Source organism: Mirounga angustirostris, unplaced genomic scaffold, assembly GCF_029215605.1.
Source record: "Mirounga angustirostris isolate CCGP_5_RB_7025 unplaced genomic scaffold, mMirAng1.0.hap1 SCAF_14, whole genome shotgun sequence".
In the NCBI taxonomy this organism is placed as follows: Eukaryota; Metazoa; Chordata; class Mammalia; order Carnivora; family Phocidae; genus Mirounga; species Mirounga angustirostris.
The window spans coordinates 36,744,477-36,764,243 of record NW_026991722.1 but is presented as its reverse complement, the minus strand read 5'-3'; the positions used below and the strand labels follow the sequence as shown (position 1 = coordinate 36,764,243).

Sequence of the window (19,767 nt, the reverse complement as noted above, 5' to 3'; positions counted from 1 at the left end):
AACAAGGGTTCTCGACACTGGCTACACATTAAATCACCTGGGGAGTTTGAAAATACTGTGCCCAGGCCCCAGCTCAAGCCAGTTGAATCAGAATCCCTGGGTCTTTTTACACCTCTCCCCACCATCCCCCCCATTAGCGACCGAGGGGATGCTAATGTGCAGCCAGGGCTGAGAACCTCCAGGCTAGGCATGGACAGCAAGGGCTCTTTCAGCACAAATCGCCTGCCTGGACTCCTGGTTGGAAGTGCTCACAGCTTGAAGCTTAGCTTGGCTCAGCTTGGACCCCTGTTGCTTGGGGTGAACTGACCTGACCTTTGGAACTCAGCCCTCTGCACAGAGACCGGCAAGGACAGCCTGGCGGGGGAACAGGAAAGAAGGGAGCCAGGTGTCTGCACACGTGCTTCCCTCTGCCCGTGGGAGGTGGTGCTTTTCACACTTCTAAGTGTCCCATTCACGAGGGGATGTTTGTCAAATGCAGATGCCTGGGTCCCACTTCCTCCTACGGTCAGGCTAGGCTGCGGCCCAGGAATCTGCTTTTTAATGGGTCCCAGGTGACCCTGACAGAGGGCTCTCAGCACACATGCGCACGCGTGCACACAGCCCAGAAGCCCCGAGAGGCCTGCAGGAGCAATGGTCTGTGGGCCCCCATGAGGGACACATACGGGGCAGGGAATCCCTTTCATCCTGGACCCTGGCCCAGGAGTCTGAATAGTTAAGACTGAGGTAGTGCCCAGCAGTAAGTGTTAGAAATGATTAGAACTTCCATTTCTAGAAATGGTTAAAATTGGATAGTGGGGCACTATCCAACTGGGGGCCTTCATGGAAAAGAAGTGGACCTGCCCCAAGTTTTCTTTGTATAATAGAAGGTGGAAGTGAAACAGGAAGGGCCCTTGGCTCACTCCCTATTTCCACCAAAAGGGAAACTGGGGGATTTTCCGAGGCTGCCTCCTGGCAGCAAGTGCAGGAGCGAGAGGGGGAGCCCAAGAAGCACCTCTGGTCTCTCAGAGAACTTCCGTTTCCGGTTTGAGGATTCCTGCACCAGAGGCTCAAATGTTCAGTGTGCATGGGCTTCAGAAAGGTTCCCACCTCTCCTGGTCCTCCCTTACTCCCTTTCCGTGGGAGGGGAGCCACCCTGCACTCCTCCCACTCTCACCCCTGGTTACTGGGATGACCCAGGGGCTGCTGTACCGGAAGGAAAGGAAGCCCAGCCAGCAGGCCACTCTCCCGGCTTTGTTTTTCTTTTCTCTAAGCCAGGAGAGGTTGCAGAAGGGCATTTGGCACCTGGCCTCCTGATCCCCCAAGGCAGAGGCAGCTCAGGCCCCAAAGCCTCAGGCTCTAGTTCACTGTCCTCCCTAGAGAAACATGGGAGTGGGCTCAGAGAGGCCCAGACCATGTCTCCACGCTCTGCCCCGCTCTCCCCCTAGAGAGGGGGAAGCCAACACTGCTGTTCCAGAGCAGGCTTCAGTCAAAGGGGCAGCACCCTGTACCAGGACAAGAGTCCTTCTCGGATGAGGTGTGGGTGTTCGCACCCCACACTCAAGAAGTGGGGCTAGGGCTGGTGTTTTAGCCAGCTAAAGCAGCCACACAAAATGCCAGACTGGGTGGCTTACATAACAGACACGTATCTCTCTCAGTTCTGGAGGCTGGAGAGAGGCTGGCCCCATGCAGTGGGGGGAGTACTCAGCTCTTTCTTCGCCAGTCCCAATCTTGGACCTCCTCCAAGCATTCTGATAAAAAAAAAACAAACAAACAAAACAAAAAAAAAAACCCAAAACCTAATCTGCGCTACAGTGGGAGTCACCAGGACCAGGAATAATCCAGCCCTGATGTCAGGATTCACTGTAATCTTTAAATGTGTAATAGGAGAGTTCACAACGTTGAAGCAAAAACTTGGGGAGGTATGTGGGTTAAGTTAAAAGCACAATTTTATATTTTCTTGTCAAACAACTTTACTTGAGGCAACAACTGAAGTATAATTTAATTCAACAGGAAATATCACACTTGGAGGGAAAACAGAGAGAAGAAAAAAAAAAAACTGAAATTAAAGCCAAACATTCTTTCCAAGGCACAGCACTGACATTTCCAGATTGACAGCAGAATGAGTTTGTTTCCATGAAACAAAATCATGAGTCCAAAGTCTGCCTTTGAAACAGTCTTCCACCTCATCCCCATTTCTCGAGTCTCAGGGAACGATGCTTGTGGCCTTCCTCAGGGCCAGGTAGCCAGTGACCACGTCAGAGGGCAGCCTCCGGATGTAGGAAAACTCTTCGATGGTGCTGAACCGCAGTTTGCTCTGGGGGTCAGTGTAGTTGGCCTGGGTGGGAAACCGGCACAGAGAAAGGCAGAATGTTGGTGGTCGTGGTGAATATTTGAAGTTCAAGTTTAAAAAATTTTTTTCTATTTTACTTCAAGTGAAGTATCTTCATTTTGTCTTACTCTGTCACCAAGAACACTAAATTGCTCATTTTGGCAAAGACTTGTTAATCTTCCCAGACTTGAGAAATACTTCAAGGTACAGTCGGGAGGAAGAGGAGGAACCACGTCAGACACTAGGGCTGTGGGCTGTGGGCGCCGCAAGAGCTACAGCGAACGGAATTCCTGATGATCGTCCCTCCCCGGCCCCTGCCTTCAAACTCCCACCTGCTTCGGACGGAGGTTCCAGCTCCATCCCCCAAGGCGGGACCGGGACCGGAGGCTTGCCAGGCACAGCCGCCCCTCCCTGTTACACCCCGCTTTGGAGCCTCTCCTGCCCCACGCCCTCCCCACGCCACTCCCATGGCTCCCAGTGGCTCCCCGGGCTACACCGCAGTGCTGATGGGCCACTACCCCCACCCTCCCACTGGAAGGGACTGCCACCCCACAGCTGCAACCAAGGTCATCTCCACAACTTGCACTTCTGATCGTGTCATTCCTTGGTGGGGAATCTCTCAGTGGCTCAAGTCCTCAGCATGGCTCCTCAGACCCCGCAAGCTGGCCTGGGCCCTCTTCCTTCCCAAGCCTCTTCCTCAGCCGCACGTCCCCACTCTGGTTCCAACTGCCCTGGCTCTCAGTCCCTCCCTGCATTCATACCCCACTCACCCTTCCCTGGGGAGGGGCCACTCTGCTCCCTAATGGCCTGCTCATCCTTCAGGGCTCAGCCCCCAGTCATCTCATCAGGGAAGCCTTTTCTGCTCCCCCCCTCTCCCCACATCTGTCTCCTGTAGAATGCTTCTGTCTCTTGCTTTCACGTTTATTATCTGCATGACTCTAAGCAAGGTCTAGGCTGAGAGGCTCCATGGGGCAGGAACCCTGTGGTTTGCTTATCACAGCATCCCTGCTCCTAGTGGAATGCAGAGCGCACAGTGGGCCTTCAGGTAGTGTCTGTCCAATGAGTGATGAATGAACGAACGAACGAACAAATGGATGATCGGGACAATCCTAGAAAAGAGAACTCACTTCTCACTGACATCAAAATTCTCTTCTGGTCTGTGTTCCCCACATGCAAAATGGAGGAAATAAATTCCCTTACTGTATACCTCAAGTCAAATGGCTTCTACAGATTTTGAAACAGAAGACATGAGGGTGAGTCACTTGGAACTCCTTTAAAAAATTATAAAAGATGCCATTAAAGTCTACACAGATAACATCCAGTTACTGCCGTGAAGACCGTCTGTGGGCCCCGCCGGGACCGAAGAAGGGAGGGGAGGCCGAAGAAGCAACAGCTGAGGGGAACTTAGTCACAGAGTTCTCACACTCTACAAAGTCCTCAATTCTGCCTCAGGGGATCTCCCGAAGGTAGTTAACATCTGCATGGCAGGAAAAGGAGATGATTCCTCAAGATAAATTAAAGCTCTCCATTAAATAAAACCTTGATCCTTTGGCTTTGTCTAGATTTTGCCTTTCTGTCCCAAGTTTCCTTTAGTGACAGTAATATTAAGGAAGGCTTAACCAGAACAACAGCCACAAGCCCCTCTGGAGAACTGGCCATGAGGCAGTGAGGTGCACGGACCGGGGCAGGAGAGGCCCCCCTGCAGCTGCAAGCAGGGGGGCAGGCCTGTGCAGCTGGCTTTGATCATCTGGCCTCCAGAGAGGAACCAGCCTCCGCCTGGCTCCATTTCTGTGGCGGCCTCACTCCTACCACCAAACTGTGCTGAGCCAGCCCGCCCAAGTTCAGACCTCACTGCCAAGAAGGCTGCTTTAAATAAGGCACAATACACAGATACCCTGGCACCCACAGAAAGGTCACCAACGAAAGCTTGCATAGACGGGACCTGACCTAGTATTCTGAACAGAAGGGAGGATGCCAAGTGACACCCAGCGCTGAACGAGTAAAGAACTGCACTCCTCCAGTCTGCCTTCCTCTGGCTTCCATCCCCGGAGCCTGAGCCGAACAAAGGCAGCCTTCCCGGAGGGTGGCAGTAAACGGCTTAAAGGCCTCCCCTGCCACAAGGTGACAGGCGGCGCTCACTGCTCTCCCCATCTCACCCACAGCCGCGGTACTTCCCATGGCTTTGGAACAACGACTACACACAGGTGGACCCCGCCCGCCTCCCTGCCACGGCCACGCACGTCGGCCGGCCCAGGTGCGTCCGGGTAACCAGGACCGGGGCTTTATTTTGTAATCATGCAACTTGAACTTGCACAAGTAACAAATGGACATACTCTAAGAAAGAAAGAGAGAGAAAACATTATGAATAAGACTCCAGGCCCCTTTTCCAACCATCTGCCATCCAAAAGTCCTTGCCTTTCCCTGAGGAAACCACTGTACGTGGGCACCCTTCCAGACCTTGTTTGTATATACTCTTACACACATACATAAACACGCCAGGGAAATCACCCCACTATTTTTTTGTGAGTGTGTGTGGGTTTTGGCTTAACTGGTAGCCTGCTGCTTATGCTACTTTGCACGTTTCAGTAAACGACACATCTTGGAAGTTTATCCCTGTTGTTACCTATACATCAGGCTCACAGAAGAGTATAAAAACATCCCCACCCCGCGCCCCGGTTGACTGACCTTTATTGTGTTCCCAGTATTTTGCTCATAATCCCATTTTCTCATAATCATTTCTGCACAAAGCTCCTTGTACACGCTATTTCTCTAGGGGGTGCCTAGAAGGCAAATTGCTGGGGCACAGGCTTTCGCTTCTCTGCCTTGAAAGGTACTGCCAAATGTCCCCCAAAGAATCCAGACTAATGTATTCCCACCTCAAAAGGGCCGTGTATTGAGGATATCCATTTCTCTACGTTGATGATGTTTATAATCAAACATCCTCATTTCTTTTCTGCTGAGGAGCCTTTTTCCTAATTATCAGTGAGACTGAGTATCTACTTACTGATCATCTGTATGTCCTCCTTGTAACTGTCCTCATACCCTTTTAGCCAGTCCTTCTATGGGATTGCCTTTCAATGATTTGGTAGAGTTCTTTGTATATTCAAGATTCCTTAATTCTTACATACAGTGGGGCCAGAGGTTTTAGGTTACATATGACATGACAAGTCCTTGCCTGTAGCATAAAGGGCCTGCAACAATGCTTCTCAAAGTGATTCTCATGCCTCCTAACATGTGCAAGCCACTGCGCTAGCAGATGAGCTGTCTCAAGGCGAGGATAAAGCTACCTTCTCAGGGAACCTCTAAGTCTGCCCTTAAACCATGGCTTCTCCAAGGAGAAATGTCCAGCTGGGGCTGGAACAGAACAGCTGCTCCCACAGTAGTTCTCCTGCTATAAACAATTATTAAAATGGGTCAGATCGATGAGGTGACTATTTTCCGGCAGGAGAAAAGAGATCGTGTAAGGCCACAACACTGCTCGTAAGGGTGAAGTCCCCTCTGAGGTTAGAAGGAGATACGCGCCCTGAATGGATGGCAGAAGAACCCCCCCCCACACACACACACATGCACACATGCCATGTTACAGTACCTCTACTCTGCCTGTTGTTTTTTACGATCATTGTATTTAAGGGTCTATGTTAAAAAGTTTATAGTACAGGGGCGCCGGGGCGGCTCAGTCGGCTAGGTGTCCGACTCTTGTTCTCAGCTCAGGCCTTGATCTCAGGGTTGTGGGTTCAAGCCCCACATCGGGCTCCACACTGGGCGTGGAGACTACTTTAAAAAAAAATCTGTAGTACACGGAGGAGTGTGTGCTCTGCGGAGGAGAAGCTACAACATACAACTGATTCGGAGAGAATAACATTATTTTCAAAAATATAAGAAAAACTCAAATCTTTCCCAGCATAAAACGTGTATTATTGATTTAGTCAGTTTGTTATAGAAGTTCGGAGGTCATACATTTTCATAAAAATGTAAAGCATTTAAATGATATGAATGAGTTTTCAAAAGTGAAATGGCCCATTTTAGCTTAACTATATTTTTAAAAGTACAATCATCTCAAAATAGGAGAAATTTTTTAAATTTCAGCAGTAAAAAAAGAAATTGTTTCTTTCATGTTATCTCATGTGTTAACAAGCAGAGGAAGGGGAGGTGAAAGCCGGGTCTCGCACTTTCTGGAGCAATCTTCCCTCCGGGCTGCTCACACGGAGGCCCCAGTTGCGGCCACTCTAAGATAAGCATGTGAGCTCTTCAGCACAAACCCAGTACCCAGGCTCCAGGCAGGGTCAGGGGTGGCCCCTGTCAACACTTTCTAAATGGTATTGTGAGATCTCCTTTCCAACTCAATGCTATGAGACCTAGAGATGGAATTATACTCACAAGAAGACCTGAAACATCAGAATACTTCTTAGCTGGTTTAAAGGAGGGAGGAGCGTCAATACTGAAGTCTGGGGGGAAAAAAAAAGAAAGAAGATAACTAAGCTGGCTTTAAAATATTCAGATCCCTTTCCTTTTTTTCTCTGAAAATGCTGTTGGATGATATTTCTGAAATTTTTATTCTGTGAGTAAGTCCTCAAAGAATTCTCTGGGGAAGTAATACAGTAAGTCACAGACCAAGCGCAGGCTCTGGATTGAGCTCTGCCCTGTCCCTGGGGCCCCTCCACTCCAGCTGAACCACCGGAAAGCTCATCTGCCCACAGGCCACTCCCACTGCTGCAGGCTACACAGGCTGTGGGCGATGCCAAACAACCCACTGATTGGATCTGAGTATCCGGACACCGGAATGATCACACCCAGACACTGACTAGCTCACCTGTCACCCGTCTGAGTCACCCCCATGAAAGATGTGCTGTGGGACAGGAGATGGAGGGAACTTTGACCTGTTCTTTCCAGTGAGGCTGAACAGAACACACAAGAGTGCTTTACATGGACCTGAAAATACTGCAGTGTAAAGCATTTACTCTGACACCGACTGCACAGAGAGTACAACAGAGTTAGCCTTTAAGATGGTTGTTAGAAACCCTCCTAAATCTGGGGCAATCCTGTTCCCGGAAATACATTTTAAGAGTAGACTCCTGAATCAGAAGTCTGTCTGACAGAAACACCAGTGTTATCACATGAGGACCGATTGCTCCAGACTGAAATGTGAACAGCGCCGCTAATAACCACACGTCCGTGACAACACAAACAGGTTCAGCACAGTTACGTGCACATGGCCTTCTGTGCTGATGCACCCCTCCGATCCCCGAGCTACAAGTTGTTCCCTACGTTAATGCAAACACAGGCAAGTCACGTAGGTTTGTTACGGTTCCCACTCTGAACATGATAAACACACAGAAGGCTCTAGACAGCTCACAGTTAGGATCGTTCAGTTGCCACGGCAATGCCCTTTCAGAAGCGAGGATCTGTTTCAGATTCTTCCAGGTTCTGTTCTTCTTGCCAGCGACCGCACCACCATGGCCAGAGTGCTGGAATGAAAGACGTGGAGCAGAAGAAACAGAAATCAGGGGAGGCTATCACTTCAGGATCTGAATCATGCTTATTCCTAATGGAAACACACCCCTCATTCTGTCAGCTCATTTGTACCCTGAAGGGTTGGGTTTTTTTTTTTTAAGTATTACACTGTACACTTTAATCTTACTTATAAAAACACAAAGCTTTTGGTAGGTAGCCTGTCATGGAGTAGAAATAAAAGGGTTTTTTTGTGTGCGTGTTGTCCTTTTTTATATGCTCATGGAAGATCACATCCTTTATTCGAACTAACTTTAGAGAATTCACTCATGAATTCCCCATTGCTTTAAAATAAATTTATTACAAAGTTACATTTAAACTCATGACCACGTCTCTCAACTCCCTTCTGAGGGCTGGTCCCCGCCTGGCAAATTACTGGGGATGCTGGAAAACCCAAGTAAGCCTCAACCATGGCATGGCAAGCCCCCTGGACTTTGGGGAGTTCTGTTCTGTAAATATGATAAAATGGAAAAGAATATCAAAATCTGTTGAAGGTGCTGGTAATACTGTATTTTTAAAACTAATGAAAAACAAACTTCTAATGATACAATATGAATCTCTGGAATTATCATAGCTCTCAAGAATGAAAGGAAGAGGAGCCTATTTCTACTTTACAGCAACACAAGTTAGATTTACTTAAACTAATGAGGAGAACTCCTCTTTTAGTTGTTTTAAGCCTCATCTAAAACTTACATAAGCCCAATGAAAAGGGATGGTGAACAATCGTGGAAATGACCCACCCTCAAAAGAGTATCTTCTAACCAGTTCCACGAGGAGCTCCAAAATCCTGGGGAACCAGCCCACTGGGTGAGCAACGAGAAGGGCCCCGTCCTGCCCCCACCCTCTCCTAACAGCCCCTAGCAGAGAAGGTGGCGACTTGGACTGACAGAGAAAGGGACACCAGTGCCACCCGGGCTGCAGGCCCAGCAGGATCAGAGGCTGGGCTGTGGCTGTTTGGTTTTTTCATTTATAAAATACCTTAGAAGCTTACCACAAAGTTTGGATCCTTAAATGGCAATGGCTTGGCAGCTTTTTCCATGGGTCCTGTGCTGAAATCAGAGGGCACCATCTTATTCTCACTCATGGCTTCCATGCTGATACCCTTAAAATATAATGATAGTCAGTTTCTTCTAGATGAGGTCCCTAACTCGGCTCCCAACAAGACCTAAGATGATACCACGGGACATGTGAAGGAAGACAGTGCCCCAGAGCTCTGGCAGGTGGCCTGCACCACAGAAGGGCAGGCCAGACTGGGAGCAGCACCTGTTGTGTGGAAGCCACGGGAGCGACAGCCAGGACCCCAGCCGCCACGCTTGCTGGTTCCCCCATGCGCCAAGCAGTAGGAATGGCTCTCTTCCCTGAGCAGGTTTGTTGAACTCTGACAACCGCTGTTACCCCCAGTTTCCAGAAGAGAAAATTGAGGCTCAAGGATATAGGTTCAAGGCCACACAGTGATTACCTCTGGATTCAAACCCAGGTGGGGCCAATTCCAAAGCCCTCACCATCTCCACAACACCACATCGTCCCTACTCCTGCTGATCTTGTCAAACTGTGCCTTAAAACACCAAGACCAAAAAAGGTCCAGCCCCTGGAAGGGTGTCGTCAGCCAGAGAACCCAGGCTACAGCTCTTCTGCTCCAAGCGAGCAACGGGACGCAGACACGGAGGAGGGGAGGAGGGGGGGGGGCTGCACGGCCCCGGGTCAGCTGGCTGCAGCCAGAGCGCCCCAACAAGCAGGCTAAGGCCTTAAAACAAAAAACCTTCCAAGTTCACCATCACCAAGAAAAAACAAGCCAAAGTAAGAACTTGCATCTGATTTTTAATGCAATTTCCAGTCTTCCCAGACTGCGATAAATTATTTTTAATTGATATGTAATTTACATAGAGTGAAATGCACAGATCTTTACACTTGTTTAATCCATGTCTCTATGGAGATACAGAACATTTCCGTCATCCCAGAAAGTTCCCTCATGCCCCGTCCTAGTCAGTACCTTCCACCTCAGGGGCAACCGCTGTTGCTGTTGTGATTTCTACCATGCCACTTTTGTCCCTTCTACGGCTTCATATAAAGGGAATCTGACAGCATGTACTCGTGTTTGGCTTCTTTAGTTCAGCACAGAGTTTTTAAGATTTCTCCATGTTGTTGCAGAGGTCAGTAATTTGTTTCACTGTATTTGTGTGCATTGAGCAGAGTGGTATTCCACTGTATGGATGTACAATTTGTTTATCCATTTGCTGTTGATGAACATGTGGGGCAGTTTCAGTCTTCAGCTATTATAAATAACGCTGCAGTGAACATTCCGTACCAGGCTTTGTGTGGACCCGTGTTTGAACTTCTCTGGGGTGGAGCGGAATGAGTGCGTGATAGGGTAAGTGTATGTTTAACATTATAAGAAACTGCCAACTCCTTTTCCTAAACAGTGGCCCTCATTGACACTCCTAGCAGCAGTGTATGAGAGTGCTGGGTGTGTGTGTGTGTGTGTGTGTGTTCCATCACCCCCACTCCCACCCCTGCAGTGACATCCGTGGGGGCACATGGGGACACTCTGCTGCGTAGTTCTCTGAATGGTCTCCTCGCCAACCCCTTCCCAGACGCTTTGCCAGGGTCTCTGCACGCGGGCCTGTGCGCCTCCTCAGTCCACCTCTTTTGTCTGGCATGCCCCTCAACTTATCCACCCTACCCTTCGTGATCTTTCCAAAGCCCAGCTCAACGTCAACCCTGTAAGAATGAAAAGGCCCAATTTCTCAACCTTTCCCACCGTGCACAGCCACAAGTGTTCCTGTGTGTCTCTCTCTCCTGCCGCACTCCCTCCCTCCCTCTCCCAGCCTCTTTCCCACAGTCCTCAGCCCTTATCTGACACCTTCTTCAGCTGGCCCTCTCGGAAGAGGGGCTCTGTAGTGCACAGTGCGGCACTCTTAAATGCAAGCCTGATGGGGCTCCCCTCCCTCACAGCGAGCCGGCGGGCCCCACGGATCCTGACATGAGAAACATCCTGGCCTCCTCTCCAGCCTTACCTTCCACTACACCTCCTTCCTGCAGTTTGTATTTTCTGGTACAAAATCCACTGAGTCATTTTCTATGTGGCACAAAGAGTTTCCCATTTTCCCATTTTCATTCATGCTTTACTAAGATTATTTTCATCAGGATTAGTCCATGTCAGTTGTAATTTTATAACAAAGATTAGATCTAGCATTTTGTACATAACTAGCTTTTATTGCCCTTGTAATTTTTCCTTCGTGGTCCTGGCATTTCTGCCAGGTACACGTATCCTGGAAGGCCCAATCTGATGAGGAAAATTTGATTTTCCCATCACATTTTTTTAAATTTTTTAATTTTTTTAAAGATTTTATTTATTTGACTGAGAGAGACACAGCGAGAAAGGGAACACAAGCAGGGGGAGGGGGAGAGGGAGAAGCAGGCTCCCCGCGGAGCAGGGAGCCCGATGCGGGGCTCGATCCCAGGACCCTGGGATCATGACCTGAGCAGAAAGCAGACGCTTAATGACTGAGCCACCCAGGCGCCCCTTTCCCATCACATTTAATCAATAACCCACATTACCAGGGGCGCCTGGGTGGCTCAGTTGGTTAAGCGACTGCCTTCGGCTCAGGTCATGATCCTGGAGTCCCTGGATCGAGTCCCTGGATCGAGTCCCGCATCGGGCTCCCTGCTCGGCGGGGAGTCTGCTTCTCCCTCTGACCCTCCTCCCTCTCATGCTCTCTGTCTCTCATTCTCTCTGTCTCAAATAAATAAATAAAATCTTAAAAAAAAAAAAAAAAATAACCCACATTACCTTGTATAGTTTTAGCCAGCTGTCAATGTTATTTTGGGTTGACTAGTTCTAAGACTAATATCTATCATAAATTAGATATATGATGGATAGTTTGTATTTATGTCTTAGTCAAGGAAAAAACAGCAGGGAAGAACAGACCAGAAGAAGGAGAGACCAAGGAGAGAGGTGAGCAGACGGGGGAAGAGAGAGCCTCAGAGCGGCTGCACATCCTGCGTCACGGTGTGGCTCGCTCTTCCGTCCCCCACATCTAACTGGATCAGACTCGACTCTATGTGTATCCTGAGGAGGAGCACAGAAGGAACAAGGGGAGGCTAGAACGCCAGTGCTACTGAACTGAAATCAGAGGTTCAAATCGGAGGTTCGCAGTGTGGACTCAGGCTTTAACACAGCTCAGGCAGAGAAACTGAGAAACAGATACAGAGTATGGAGCGGGTGGGTACACACATCCCTCTCCTTCCTAGCTCTCTCCCCCGAGACAGCTGGAAACAACAGGCACACCTGTGCTCAGATCCTGGTTTCTAAATGTGATTCTCCAAGAACCACTGATCCTTAAAAAAGTAGCTGGCTCTAGGGCTGGGCAGGAAAGTACAGGATGAACCTTGTGGTTCAAGAAAGTTAAGAAAATAGCTGTATCAGTCGTCTAGGGCTGTCCTGACAAAATACCACAGACTGGGTGGGTTAAACAACAGACATGTATTTTCTCACAGCTCTGGAAATTACAAGTCCAGATCAAGGTGTCGTTCGGCGGGGTTGGTTTCTCCTGAGGCCTGGGTCCTTGGGGCTTGTAGACGTCTGTCTTCTTGCTGTGTCCTCACATGGCCTTCCCTCCTTGGTGTTTCTTCCTCTTATATGGACAACAGTCGTATTGGATTAGGGCTCCACCTTTATGACCTCATTTAACCTTAATTGCCTCTAACAGCCCTATCTCCAAATACAGTAATGTTCTGAGGTATACTGGGGGCTAGGACTTCATATGAATCTCAAAAGGACACAATTCAGTTCATAACAGTTCATAACAGCACTAAAAAAATGATGGGGGTCTATTAAAACACAAAGAAACAGTTTGAAGAGGTTCCCACTAGTGAAGGACAATTTGAGCAACAAAATAAATAACACTGATCCAGAATATATAAAGAATTGTTATCACTCAACAATGACAACAATTCTATTTTAAAAAGGGCCAAGGATTTCAATCAACATTTCTTCTTTTATGGCCAGCATAAAAGATGTTCCACATCATCAAAACCACAGTGAGATACCACTTCACACCCACTGGGATGGCCACAATCAAAGACACTTAATAACGTATCAGCAAGGACGTGGAGAAACTGCAACCCTCACACATTGCTTGTGAGAAAGTAAAAGAGTGTGGTCACTTTGAAAAACAGTTTGGTGTTTCCTCAAAATGTTAAACAGAATTATCATATGACCTAATAATTCAACTCCTAGGTATATACCCAAGAGAATTTAAAAAATAAGTCTATGCAAAAACATATGCATATTCATAGAAGTATTTCCCATAATAGCTAAGACGTGCAAACAACCTACATGTCCATCAACTGATGAATATACAAAGTGTGGTATATCCGCACAATGGAATATTACTCAACCATAGAAAGGAATAAAGTACTGATCCATGCAACAACACGGATAAGCCTTGAAAATAGTATGGTAACTGATGGGTGCCTGGGTGGCTCAGTCAGTTAAGCACCTGGCTCTTGATTTCAGCTCAGGTCATGATCTCAGGGTCATGAGATCAAGCCCCTGCATTGGACTCCATGCTCAGAGCGGAGTCTAACTTGAGTTTCTTTTCTCTCCTCCTGTTCCTCCCCCTCACACACTCCCTCTCAAATAAATAAATGAATCTTAAAAAAAAAGGAAAGAAAATATTATGGTAATTGAAAGCAGCCACAAAAGGCCACTTATATGATTCCACTAGCCTGAGGCTACAGTAGTCAAAGATCAGAGGTGGTCAGAGGCTCAGAGGAAGGCGGAATGGGAGTGACTTCCAATAGGTAGAGGGTTTCTTTTTGGGGGTCGTCAAAATATTATAAAATCAGATGGTTACATAACTCGGAATATACTACAAACCACATAAGTGCACATTTTAAGAGGGTGAATTTTATGGTATGTGAATTAGAACTCAATAAAGTAGTTACAAATAAACAAATTTATGGATGAATGAATAAAGCTAGTCTCAAAGTATCTCCCCACAGGATACTTTACTGCAAACAGGAAAACAGTAACTTCACAGTGGAGAGGCCTGGCAGACAGCACCTTACTAAGTGCTCAAAGCTAATGTTGTCAATAATAGAACATAGGCCATCATGTGCCATGACATGATGCACTGAGAAGGGGACAGCATCACTTCTGTACTCTTGCCAAGAATGTATTAACCATATCTGATCATGAGGAAATGTCAGAGAAGCCCAAACTGAGGAACATTCTATAAAATAAGTGACCAGTACTCTTCAAGTGTCAGGTCGTGAAAGATAAAGACCAGAGAACTGTTCTACATAAAAGGAAGCTAAAGACACATGATAACTAAACACAACTCGTGATCCTAGACTGGATCCTGGACCCGACCAGAGACAAGAACACAGTCTATGGATTAGGGGTCAGTGTTGCTTGAGTGTTAATTGCCTAAATTTGATGGCTGTACTATTGTTATGTAGGAGCACGCCTTTGGTTTTAGGAAATCCACACTAAAATATTTAGAGCATTTAAAAAAAAAAATACAGTGGCCAAGAGAAACCTCTCCCCTGGGGTACGCCCTACTGCTAACCTGACAGCAAATGAGCCAAGGGTTCCACAGACCTCAAGAGGAAGCTACGGCTGGCAAGTGGGTCAGGAAGAGTGACTGTCACCTGCTCTCCTGAGGCTGTGGTGCAGGGGCGGAGGAGGAAGCCTTGCTCACTGGCTGGACAGCACATGAGATGAGCAGGTCTCAGGAAACCGGCCAGCGTCAGAAGCAGCAAAGTGGTCTCCTCTCCAAGGAATCGAGTGATTCGTAAGGGTAGCCACGGCGCTACTCTGTGAGGAGCAGGCCGATGGGCAGGGGCCATGAGGAGGCTGGCCTACAGGCAGCCTCAAGTACATGAGAGAGAGAAAGACAGCCCTAAGAACGTCACGGGGAGCATCTCGTCAGAACAGAAAAGCCCGGGGCGCCTGGGTGGCTCGTTAAGCGTTAAGCGGCTGCCTTCGGCTCAGGTCATGAGCCCGGGGTCCTGGGATCGAGCCCCACATTGGGCTCCCTGCTCGGCGGGAAGCCTGCTTCTCCCTCTCCCATTCCCCCTTCTTGTGTTCCCTCTCTCGTTGTCTCTCTCTCTTCCGTCAAATAAATGAATAAAATCTTTAAAGAAAAAAAAAAGAACAGAAAAGCCAGACCACTAGGGACAACTCAGGGGAAACAGGCAGAAAGTGAGAGGTTTCCTGGGGCCAGATACATCTAAGTTGCAACCTTACTGCTGCAGTTTTTCATAAAGAAAATATGACTACTTATGTAATGCTTCCATCTGGGAGAAAATACCCAAACGGAACTGCTAACGAAGCCAGGGGCCGATCCCAGGGGGGAATGGGGAAGCAGGCCCCTGGGCCCCCAACAATGATTATGGAACGCGCCCCGCTGGCGGCCACCATCCTCAAGCAATGGCCTTAGCTTTTCCTCCTGTGCAGGAAGGGCACAGAGACTGCATCTCTCCCCTTCTCTAGATGCCCCATCCCTGATTCCTAGTGGGTAAGCTCCAAGTGCTGTGTGCACAGTGACATCCCGGGAAGGAATCAGGGCGCTCTTTGATGTAGGCCGTTCCCAGGCCCCAGGAACAGACAGGAGAATGCTGGTAGGCAGAAAGGCCTCGTTGAGACTGGGGAGGCAGTGCTGCCCCTGAGGCCACCGAGAGAAGCAGGTACCTCAGCAAGTGTGTGTGGGCTGCGAGGTCTGGGAGCTCTGCCAGGGGAGAGGATGCACTGTCAGACAGGTGCATCTGCTGGGAAGAAGGGGAAGGTGTGGGAGAGAGTGCCAGAAGTCTGCATCGCCATTCTGGGCAGCAGGCTGGAGAAGAGGCAGCAAGGGCAAGGAGAGGATGTGTGCAAGCACTGAGTTTCAAAGAGGACCCCTCCTGCTCATTTGGTCCCTCCATCCCCCCCTTGTCAGTAGGGCTGGTGAGGAGCCACGCGGAAGGGGCAGAGAAAGGAAGCCATCCCAACAAGAAGTGAGCCGCATCATTCCAGAGCTGCATCCCGCCTGTGAAATAGGACTCTCTTCCCTCTCAGATCAGGATCTAAAAGAACACCCCCCTCTGGGCCCAGAACTGGGTGTTGTGCCATTCCTTCCTCCTTAACCCCACCCTGCATGATACCGCACCCTCCTTCTTCCCCACCCTGGACTTCAGCCGTGCTTCGACTCTGGTGCCTATTACCGAGGAATGAAAGGGAGCGGCCTTCAAAGGGAGGATCAAGTCTGTGAGGCTGGAGCACAGAAAATAAAATTTTAAATGATGTAGTTTCCACATTATTAAGCCACTGTTAACACTAAGGGACTTTATGAGATGAACCCTCCCATCCCTGAGACATGAACACCCTATGAAGAGGAGAGAAGTTATGCTTAGCATTCAGGGCTGTCCCCTCTTCACAGCTTGAGAAGAGATGATGCAAGTCCCAGGGAGGAGAAACCTGGCCCTATCAAAGCAGCACCTGCCTGCCTCTAACAGAGACTACAGTCAGCAAGGCCTCCACTCACCAAATAAACAGCTTCGTTTCTCCAGACAGCAACCTGCATAACTGACTCAGACGTGAGGACAGCGTGGTCACAAAGAAGGGAGACAAATGTCCTTTGTCTTGTCACTGTAAAGTCAAATGCCCAGTTACATAGATCTAACAGTATTCTAGAATAAAATCACTGAGCCTAATCTAGAAATGCAATGTTGTAGTAGGGTAACTTAAAATAGAATTGTGAGAAGCAACCTAAATATTCGATAAAGTCAATTAAATAAGAGCACTCAATTCCTCGAGAAGCCTGTCAACGTAGGGAGATTCGTGAAAAAACACTGAGTGAAAAGTAGGGCTCACAATGTTATACATCGAGGACAATAATGAAAAACTATCTCCACGTAGAAAACACAAATTATAATAGTTGTCAGGGAAGAAGTCGGTGACTTCTTATGTCCACTTTAAAAACAGAAAAAAGTGGGGGGTGCCTGGTGGCTCAGTCGGTTGAATCAGACTCTTGATTTCAGCTCAGGTCATGATCTCAGGGTTGTGAGAAAAAAACCCCATCAAGCCCCCCATCGGCTCCGTGCTCAGAGGGGAGTCTACTTGAGATTCTTTCCCTCTGCCCCTCCCCTCACTTGTGTGCATGCGCATGCTCTCTCTCTCAAAATCAGTAATTTTTTTTAAAAAATAGAAAAAAGGAACTTCTAAAACTAACATTATCATGATTTTTTTTAAAGCTGGGGTAGGGGCAACTGGGTAGCAGTTAAGGATCCGACCTTTGATTTTGGCTCAGGTCATGATTTCAGGGTCCTGGTGTGGGGCCCTGTGTCAGGCTCCACACTCAGCTCAGAGTCTACTTGGGATTCTCCCTCTCACTTCTTCTGCCCCACCCCCCACTTGTGTGTGTGTGGGTGTGGGTGTGTGTGTGCGTGCACGCTCTAAAATACATAAATCATAAATCAAATCTTTAGAAACAAAACACAGAGGTTTATTTTAAGAATTAAATGAGAAAGGGAAAAATAAATAAATAAATGAATGAATGAATGAATGAATGAGACAGGGGTGGGGCGCCTGGGTGGCTCAGTCAATTAAGCGTCTGCCTTCGGCTGGGGTCATGATCCCAGGGTCCTAGGATGAGGCTCCTTGCTCAGCGGCGGCGAGCCTGCTTCTCCCTCTCCTTCTGTCCCTCCCCCCTCATGCTCACTCTCTCTCAAATGAATAAATTAAATAAAAAAAATACATGGGGCATCTGGGTGGCTCAGTCGTTAAGCGTCTGCCTTCGGCTCAGGTCATGATCCCAGCTTTCTGGGATCAAGCCCCGCATCTGGCTCCCTGCTTGCGGGGGAAGCCTGCTTCTCCCTCTCCCACTCCCCGTGCTTGTTTCTTCTCTCGCTGTCTCTCTCTCTGTCAAATAAATAAATAAATCTTTAAAAAAAACAAATAAATAAATAAGATAGGGGTACCTGGTTGGCGCCTTTGTTGGGAGCTTGCGACTCTTGATTTTGGGGTTCGAGCCCCATGTTGGGTGTAGAGATTTAAAAAATCTTTAAAAAAAAAAAATTAAATGAGATAGTACTTAGAAAGTGCTTAGAACAGTGCCTGGACAGTGCTTTCTTTTATTGCTTGAAATAAAATGCAGGAGCTGAAAAAAACAATAACCTAACCAAACCACTTCTCTCCAGAAAATCTTTGTTGTTATCGTGGAGCCTAGATTACCCAGAGCCATGAGGTCTGTGCCAGGCACTGTGCTCAGGGCTTTCCGACCATGATCTCAGGGAATCTTTTTACCAACTCCATGGAGTAAGACCAAACCACTTTGGGACGGGACACTGAGTGTCAACAAAGTACGTTTCTGAGAATGAGGGAAGCCATCAGTATCAGAACCTCTTGGTATTCCTCCATTTAGCACATTAGGGCGCCCTGCACCTCACGGACACTCAGTACACATCTGTAGAAAGGACCAAGGTGAGACACGCGATTTTGTGCTTGACTGAAACTCACAGAAAAGTCCTGCGCCTCAACCTAAACGCGACGGGAAGGGACGATCATTCCACTAGGTCAGTAATAACATCCCCACCTCGCCTGCTCTCAAGGACAATGCGACGCGGATGGTGCTTAAACCAAAGCCCACTTGTCCACATTACGGAAAAAATGTTTCATTTGCCCCAGCGACCCACACCCACCGGAGCCGAGACCTCAAGGTCCGGCACCTTCGCTATGCCCCGCCCTGCCCCGCCCTGCCCCGCCCTGCCCCGCCCTGCCCCGCCCTGTGCACGCGCCCTCGCTCCGCCCCGCACGGCTCGCGCACGCGCAGGCCAGACAAGCCGCCGCATACCTGCGTAAAGCTGGAGGACACTTTTTTCTTCTTACTAGCGCTGTAGCCCCCAGCGGTGCTGCTGTTGTGGGAAGGACTGGCTGGCCTCTTCTTGCTGTTCCGGGCTATCCCCGGAGTGGAAGTGGTGGCCACAATTGGAATTTGAGCCGCCATTCCTACCTTGAGTCTTCCTCCTCCCCCGCCCCCACTTTCTCGGTTGCAGGCTTAGGAACTTCCGGCTCGCCCTTACTTCCGCCTTCGGGCGCGAAAATCCGGCCTGGACTCTCAGCGCGTGCGCGGGTTTCTTCGGCCAACTCTAAAAGGCGGAGGTCGGAGCAGTCCAATCCGTGGAGGCCGGAGGGTGTCAGCCAGGCGGTGTCCTGCTCCTCAGGCTCTCTGAACCTGGGCACGTGCTAGGAAATTCGCCGTGATTGAGGAACAGAACCTCTCGTGATCTTTTTTCAAACGCTGGATTCTTTTAAAAATTAATGACCGTGTTGTCTTTTCTAACGTTAAGTCAGAAGACTGATCACTTTTTTTTTTTAAATATTTTATTTATTTATTTAACAGAGAGTTAGAGCAGGAGCACAAGCAGGGGGAGTGGGAGAGGGAGAAGCAGGCTTCCCGCCTGGGCAGAGAGCCCGATATGGGGCTCGAGCTCGGGATCCTGGGATCATGACCCGAGCCTAAGGCAGATGCCTAATGACTGAGCCAGCCAGACGCCCAAAGACGGATCACTTTTAATGTCTAAGTAAAGTTAGGGTTGTTCTGAGTGGATTGAACAGACTGCCAAGGTGCTGGCTTTCCCCGTGGTCTCTGCCTTGGCCTGCGGAACACGTTTGTGTATATTGGCTGGGAGTCCAAATGGACTTTACCTTTTAGGAGCCCCAGACCCCACCAAATGTATGGAAGTGTAGACAAAAATCTTACATGTGGATTTCAGGGAATTCACAGACCTGCTAAAACCTAATTATGAACTTCGATGGGACACCCTCTCCCCCCGCCCCTTACTTGCCACGTACTACATGGATTGTAATAAGTTGGTTAATGTCTTTTTTTTGGCTCCTGCTAGAATGTAAATTCTATGAGGTAAAGGCCAGTTATGTTTTGTTCATTTACATTTTTCTGGGTGATACT

At 48.5% G+C, this 19,767-nt stretch overlaps 1 protein-coding gene and 1 long non-coding RNA gene across 14 annotated transcripts in view; one reads left to right on the top strand and one right to left on the bottom strand.

Annotated features, from left to right (window-relative positions):
• Window positions 1–2,070, top strand: part of LOC123852652 (uncharacterized) — a 74,727-nt gene extending 72,657 nt beyond the window's left edge. For all 11 annotated transcript variants that reach the window (XR_010407249.1, XR_010407256.1, XR_010407253.1 and 8 more), the window contains one exon: window positions 1,990–2,070. This is a non-coding gene — a long non-coding RNA (uncharacterized LOC123852652). The remainder of the gene's footprint in view (window positions 1–1,989) is intronic.
• INO80C (INO80 complex subunit C) lies at window positions 1,955–18,888 on the bottom strand. Of its 3 annotated transcripts, none has more exons than XM_045886834.3 (6): window positions 18,652–18,791; window positions 16,345–16,448; window positions 8,808–8,918; window positions 7,662–7,773; window positions 6,686–6,753; window positions 1,955–2,314 (listed from the first exon to the last, which is right to left on the bottom strand). In XM_045886834.3, the coding sequence occupies exons 2-6, from the start codon at window positions 16,381–16,383 to the stop codon at window positions 2,183–2,185; spliced, it is 462 nt and encodes a 153-aa protein (XP_045742790.1). In that variant the 5' UTR covers window positions 16,384–16,448; window positions 18,652–18,791; the 3' UTR covers window positions 1,955–2,182. The 3 variants fall into 3 exon arrangements, with proteins under 3 accessions (XP_045742790.1, XP_064433832.1, XP_045742788.1); XM_064577762.1 differs by lacking the exon at window positions 18,652–18,791 and adding an exon at window positions 17,780–17,856; XM_045886832.3 differs by lacking the exon at window positions 16,345–16,448 and having other exon boundaries at window positions 18,652–18,888.
• Between the last annotated feature and the right edge of the window lie 879 nt (window positions 18,889–19,767).

Coding starts and splice junctions, on each gene's coding strand:
- INO80C (XM_045886832.3), bottom strand. CDS start 18,804: ATGGCGGCTCAAATTCCAATTGTGGCCACCACTTCCACTCCGGGGATA. Junction 8,919..18,651: donor TGTCCTCCAGCTTTACGCAG/GTATGCGGCGGC, acceptor TTATATTTTAAG/GGTATCAGCATGGAAGCCAT. Junction 6,754..7,661: donor GCAACTGAACGATCCTAACT/GTGAGCTGTCTA, acceptor TTTTCCCCCCAG/ACTTCAGTATTGACGCTCCT.